Source organism: Apis dorsata, unplaced genomic scaffold (genome assembly GCF_000469605.1).
Source record: "Apis dorsata unplaced genomic scaffold, Apis dorsata 1.3 scaffold_579, whole genome shotgun sequence".
Lineage (NCBI taxonomy): Eukaryota > Metazoa > Arthropoda > Insecta > Hymenoptera > Apidae > Apis > Apis dorsata.
In genome coordinates, this window is record NW_006263788.1 from 180362 (window position 1) to 187646 (window position 7285).

The 7285-nt window shown below is 46.7% G+C and overlaps 1 protein-coding gene across 1 annotated transcript in view; it reads right to left on the reverse strand.

Annotated features, from left to right (window-relative positions):
- The window catches only part of LOC102679506 (maternal protein pumilio-like), a 62324-nt gene that overhangs the window by 5528 nt on the left and 49511 nt on the right, over positions 1–7285 (reverse strand). Inside the window, 4 exon segments of the mRNA XM_031513107.1 lie at positions 2–63; positions 642–882; positions 1283–1578; positions 1581–1668. Of these exon segments, the coding sequence (XP_031368967.1) occupies positions 2–63; positions 642–882; positions 1283–1578; positions 1581–1668 (687 nt within the window).

The following is a 7285-nucleotide window of genomic DNA, read 5'->3' on the forward strand; positions in this document are numbered from 1 at the left end:
CCTGCTGCACCGCGACTGCTTGAGCCTGTGCAACCACTGCTGCTGCACTGCACGCCGCCAGACCTGCACCAAAAGCCCGCAACCCACACACGCTCTTAGTTATCAATTAATTTGCCTTTACCTTACCGACCTTATACCGTCTATAACCCTAGCGGTAACACCGTTCACAACACATACACACGCACGCTTTCCGCTATCGACAACGAATTCGTACTAACATATTTTTTTCTTTTTTTTCTTTTTTTAGTCACGAGGTTAATGTAATAAACGTGACGTGTATACAGACGTATATATACAGACAACAGAAAAGTTATTCGACCTTAATATATAAATATATATGTATATATATATGTATAGACATGTATATGTAAAAGTATGTATGTATATATATATATAGCTGTATGTATAATTATCTTTCAAAAATTCATCGATGCTTAATTAACGTATCATGCATATCTATATATATAATAGACTATACATTATATAAATTTATATATATATATATATATATGTATCACGTAGGAAAATAAACCAATACGTCGAAGAAAAAAAAAAAAAGATAACACATATCTACAAATATTGATGAACTGTCCGGTTCGTATAATATTTAATTACAATCTCAACTGTCAATTGTTTCTTACCCAAACATTCTCCGGGTGTTGCGTTACTGTGGGACGTAGGAGTTGGTTGAGAATATAGACTCGGTGGTGGTGGAGCTGGTGGTCCAGGTGGTGGTTGTGACGGGGCTCTGTTTACCAAAACAGGCGCCGGACTGACTAATCTCATGGGGGTCGCGGCTGAGCTTAACCCCCGCACCCCGCCCATCACGATGGATCCATTTTGATCGTAATACGCTGGTATTACCTGATACTGGCCTTGAACCTGTGCGCGAAAATGTCAACATGCAATATACAAAAAAAAAAGGAAGAGAGAAAGAGAGAGTTACGTTACACAGCTACGACTCGATTCATCGTAATAAAGGAGGATTCTTATTCCAAGAATAAAATAACCGCTATGCTACCTTCCTCGTACGATACAGAAAACTTTTGGAATGTTAATAAGGCTGGCGAATCGGTGCTCGAAGTTTATATTTAATCTCCACGGTCAATCTTAATCGAGAAACGTGTTCAAACGTGCGTTACGGGTGTGTGCGAAACTTTGCACAATGTAAAACGTGGATCGGCAATAAACTCAAATAAATTCCCGCGACAATAGGAATTTATTTCTAAGCGGACTGTAGCTGCAGCATCCATTCGGAGAGCGAGCTAATTAACTTGCTTACACTCTGGGCCAAATTATTTGCAGTGTCTTGAGCGACAGCTGCCGCTGCTGCGGCCGAGGATGGTGTAAGCGGTCTCCTAGGTGGTGGTGGAGCGGCAGCTTGCGGAGGTGCCTGAGGCAACAATCCGGCCGGGTAAACCCATGGCGCGACTCCATAATACTGTGGCACAACTGGAGGTGGTGCTCCGGCTATCAATGCTCCTACATACGGTTCTTGTCCACTGATCACGGTGTACGGTGCCGTGGGAAAGTTTTGTTGCTGCTGCTGTTGCTGCTGCTGCTGCGCCTGAGAGGCGNCAAGTATTGCTGCTGCTGCTGTTGTTGCTGTTGCTGCAGCAGCTGTAACTGTTGCGGGGTGGCTCCTTGCGGCTGACTTCGGAACAATTGCTGTAACAAAAGATGTTCGAGATTCACTCGTCGATCGACGACGAATCGACAGCATCGTTTCTTTTTTTTTTTTTTTTTTTTCCCCTCCTCCCCTCCAACAATTTCTCGCGCGCATAAAATTCCGTTACTTTCGTAACGATTCGGATCGAGGTCTACTTACTAGAGCAGTTAGATAGGCACGTTAGATTCGATGCACAGGAAGTATTATAATAATTTTTTCACGTGTTTTCTGCGCGTTATTATTATTAATATACCACTCGCTGCTGATGACATTAAGACCGTGCTTCAATTATCAACGAGCTACTGTGGTCGGGGAGAAAAAGAAAGGGATCGGATATAGGAAAGATGGACGGATAGACGGACGATTGGGAATTTTTGGCGGTATGTACGTGGCGGGCGTGCGAAACATTGCGAAATGACGTCATCTCGCCTCGTCCCCATCGTCTTAATTTATTCGACAATGGCCGGCGAGCGTTTCAGCGAGAGGAACCGTGGGCAAAACTCCAATCGTTTGGACAGAGATCATTACGGAGGAGCGTGGAAAGTAGCCGTCGGGAGAGACACACACGCACACACGGATCGAATCGCTAGCTGATCGCGCGCGAATTCCCCACGATGGTAACGTAATCGTTTTCTCCGGGGCTCGACGACCGACGACACGTTCCTGTTCCCGGGTCGGGAGAATCGAGAGCCGGGGGTCGGCCAGGTTTAAAGTTTCGGATCAAGGTCGAAAGACGGGAGAGGGGAGAGGGAGGGAGGGAGGATGGATCGTCCACGTTGAGCACAGATAGCCGGTGTAAAAGCAACGTTAAAGCCGTAGACGACCAAAGCCTAGTTGGCTTGGGTCGACGACCCCCTGCGGACGTTCACCGACAAGCGTTCGCCTCTATGTTCGCCGGTGTACTCACTCCGGCTCTAATTGACCGACAAACGCGCTACGAGGTTTGACCGTGGCGGGACGTGGTTCGTTGGACCAGAGAGAGAGAGAGAGAGATTGAGAGAGAAAGAGAATCGCGTCTAGTCCGGTTCCCATTGGCTTTTATCGGCTACGAAAATCTTCGTGTTCCACCGACGAGGCGGCTTTCACCGACCGAACCAGGCAAACATCGTACAAGTTTCTTCTACGTGGAAAAATCCGTGGAAGGGCGGAATAGAGGGGAAAGATCGAATAAGAACGAATTCCAACGAAGAAAGGTTTCGAGCGGAACGCGTTAAACGCGTTACGTCAACGCTAATTGCAAGGATTGTAAAACGGATTACGGGAGAATAGTTATTTTGCGTTTCAACGTTTCATTTAACCGAGGAGAGAAGAATGCATCGGGTATCTTTTGTCGAGTAATAATACTTAGCTTTACTCGTTACGGCAAGGGAAGGGAGAGGGAGAGAGAGGGAAGGGCGACGACCACCTACGACCATTTTTTTCCTCCCGTACCATCATTAACTTTGACCATAAAAATTATCCCTCCGGACTCCCTTAACGAACACAACGATCTGTGTCTAAATAAATAGGCATTGTTCCGTGTAGGTTGTTGCTCCGTAGAAACTTGAACCATTCACGACACGCTCTAGCCCTCCGAGTCAGCGATGCGTTTCGGGTATTAACCTCTTCCGGAAGCGACGAGCTCGAGCTTCGCAGCCAAGGCCACGGTTACGTTGATTGTTCCATACGCGAACCTTGGACACCCCTCCCTTCCGATCTACGCGTTGTATTATCGTTCCTTCCTTCGAGAGAGTTCGATCAATTTTGATAAAAAAAAAAAAGGAATAATAATTTTTGTCCGATTTCGTCGTGGCAAAGATGAACACAAAACCCGAAGAGAAAAGTGATTCTGAACAACAACTCCGTCGCGATTCTTTGATCGTGTTTATCATCAAATATAAATCGAACGAAGTTGTTATTAAATATCGATTGGACGTATGATCGATAGGAGGACGACGGCGCGACAGAAAATTTTCCCGGACACGGAGAAAAATTTGAAAAATCTCGACCCAGTTTCGATCAACTTTGACCTACTTCCTTACCGTCCACCACATTTGGAGCATCAAGAGCGAAGAATTGACTGGGGCCTGTGTTTGTCTTTCGCCTCGACGACTGTCTTCTGGCAATTCTAATCCTAATTTTCGAGCAACAATCGTCCTAATTCTCATCGTAATAATAATAATAATAATAATAATATTATGGTCGATACATCTATCAATTGTTTGATAACATTACGTATACTATGATATTACCGACGACCTGATCCATGCGGCGAGATATACGAATCAATGGATACTCGAAACCGGGATGCCCCTTGTTCTATCTTACCCACCGCCGATTAAGTTTCGATTCGCTCAACACCCGAGTTTTTCATTTTCCAACAAGTGTTCACAAGTGCGCTAGAGATTAGAAGAGAGAGAGAGAGAGAGTGGTGTGGGGCAGGGTCATGGTGTGTCTGACGCGTGATCGACGCACCATGAGAGGAGAAGCGCGGAAAAGAACGGTTGTCGAGGGGCTACTCGATTCGCGCGGCACAATTTTGAATGGAAAGTTGCAGCGGGAGCCATTAGCCGCAGAAGTCATTAGTGCCCTCGAACTAGAGGAAGAGGTGAAAACGAACGCCTAAATGGAAATCACGGTGATTGCGTTTGAAAAGGGGTTGAAGGGAAAAAAAAATGGGGTTGAAGCTCGACACACAGAGAACCGAGGGGGGGGACCGTTTGATTTTGGGCAAGGGTTGGGAAACAATGGCCGAGAACATTGTTGTAGGTGAGAGAAGAGGGCTGGGATACGTTCCTGGAAGTGTGACTCACTGTTGAATACGTAAGGTTTCCGCCGGCGGCTTACAAATCCGCGCTACAATACCGGCCTATTGATTCCTCCTCCTCTCTCTCACTCTCTCTCTCTCTCTGCACGCTCGAGTATCCACACGCTGAAGAGAGGAATCTGGCACGAGTCGACCGTGACAATCGTTGCCAGATTTTTCGAAAACCCTCCTTCCGGGCATTATCCCGTCCTTAATGGCTGAGTTTTCCGCCTCCCACGACCAATCCCCGTGTTCGCCCACGATCCATTTCCACTCTCGTATTCGCTGCTAATCGAATGTACACGAGGAGCACCGCGCTCGACCACGATATATAGGGTGGAGGAAGTGGAGAAACGGCATGGATTAAAGGTTTGGGCGAGAGCTCGGGGAAATTCGTATAACAGGTATTTCAAAGAGCGCGATTGCCTCTTAAAAAGTGGGGGAAGGGGACGCGGATACGTAGCTTATCAAATCGCGGTGGGCAGGAGATAAGAGCGTTGAAAGGAGGAGGAGGTTTGGGAAGAAAAGGCGCGGGGAGAGTGGAGGAGAATGGGAAGAGAATTGGCGAGAAGCCCGTGGTTCGATTACCGACGGCAAAAGCGGCCCCGCAACGGGGCGTAATCAGTGATATAAGAACCATTAAGAGCGAGGAGATATTCGTTACTAAATCCCTCCGCAACGCGGTCGTGAAAACGGGTTTAGCCCGGGACGAGGAGGTTCAACGAACTTTCGAGCGTGCTCGTTTGACTTTCAAAACGGCGTGCTTCGAATGGTAACTTTAACATTTTACCGCACGAAACGCGCCTTTCTTTCGCGCCGCGCGAAAACCGATCGATCGTTTCGAGGATCGCGCCATCGAAATTTTTCGACCGCGATGTTTTTCGCTCGGTGAAACGCTCTCTCTCTCTCTCTTTCTGTCTGTTCGTCTGCCTCTGTCTCTCTCTCTCTCTCTCTCTGGAAAGCAGTCCGGTAAAGCTCGACCAACTTTACGGCCCCGGTGTCGTATTGTGTCGCGGCAGATAAAATAAAACGGAAAAGACATCGTTCATTGTCTTTCTTTTTTTATTTCTCCCCTTTTCTTGTTTTCATAGTCGAACAACAATCACCGGCGCGTGATTGCACTTTCGACGTGGCGGAACGCGTTACTACCGGCCGACCCTTCCAAGAGAGGAAGAGAAATCGTTTGGACGCGCGACGCGATAACTTTTGTCGTTAATACATAGCGTGCGGTGTTGTGTTGTTTCCCTTCGTGTTCTACACGCGCGGCATGGAAAAAGATCGATGTAATACGGGCATGAAACGGGTCTCTCGAATCGGAGCATGCATCCGCCGCCACCAGCCCCCCCACAACCGTTTTATCGTTTCGCATTGTCACAATCGCGAGAAACTTTGATAACAGCGCGGATATCGCTGTTGCCGCACAGTTTCGATAACGCATTTTAGTTTTCATTTTAGTTTCACCGTTGACACTGCCAACACACTCGATGTTACTACCGATCGGAACCCCGACCGATCTTTTTCACGCGCTTATTACGCGAACTTGACGAGAACCTTTCGAGAAACAAGATCGCTTATCTTATATCGAAAGGTCAATATGCACCGATTATCACCGATTATTTTATATATATATATATATACGCACACCGTGAATAATAATAGTTCGCCCACTTGCGTACGCGAGTATTATACCCACGACCGTTTAAAGATGATTTCATATCGTTTCAAATCGACGATTATACCGTTACACAAGTCTGGATAACAGAGTGGAGAGGGGAGGGAGCGAAAGAGACACGTTACCTAATCTATGAATTTCATCGGGGGAGGGAGAGAGAGAGAGAGAGAGAGAGAGAGAGAAAAAACAAGATTGCAGAATCAGGGACAGGAGGTCTTCCAAGATCGCATCTGTCCCAACCGAAACGTGCTTTTCAATGCACGATCGATGCTGACGTCAGGAAGCTAACTTGAAAATGGGTTGCAACTAGTAAGTATCGATAGACGGGCTACGCTTCGTTGGCCTTGTAATGTCACGCGTACCTCGATAATTACGTATTCTAAGCCTGGATAGGTGGGTGACGCGTTGTGCGTTCCCTTCTTTTCCTCGACTCGTGCGAGAAAAAAAATAGCTTTGTCTCCGCATAATTTTCTTTTCTTCTTTTTTTTTTTAGATTTTCCACGTCTTCCACGAAAAGCCAGACTCTCGTTTGCAAACTTTTCGTTTCGAAAAACGAACGTGTTGCGTCAGAGAGAGAAAGAGAGAGAGAGAGAGAGAGAAATGTTCGTGCATCGTATCCGCGGCGAGTGGAAACTAGACGGTAAAACTTTCCACCAGGTTGAATTGAACCGAATCTAGATTTCGGCCTGCACATTACCATATCTCCTAGGCGAGCTCCTGTATTATTGATTCCGAACCAAACGGGTCTAAAGTCGCTATTCCGTTTGGTTAGAGTTAACGTAGCGAACCGCTTTGTCGAAGACGAGTTTCGCTGAAATTTATTAACATTTCGCGGCGAGCAACGCCATTAACTTGCTTTGATTGCCGCCAATCTGAATATCAACCTTGAACGACCGTTTTACGAGCCCTCGCTGATATTTCGCTCGGCGAACCTGCGCAACGCTCGCCACAACACTCGTGGAACAAAAAGCACGAAAGGAAAGGGAAATTCTCGCGTTGCCAATCGAGAAACGAAAAAAATCGAATTTCTTCTTCGAATCAAGGGGATCTCCTCGATGGATCTTCTCGCTTTTCGATCGACCAAGGAATGAGAGAAACGAGAGAAAGAGAGAAAAAAAAAAAAAAAGAAAAAATGGCCTCGGTTCGAGGGGCTCGGTGG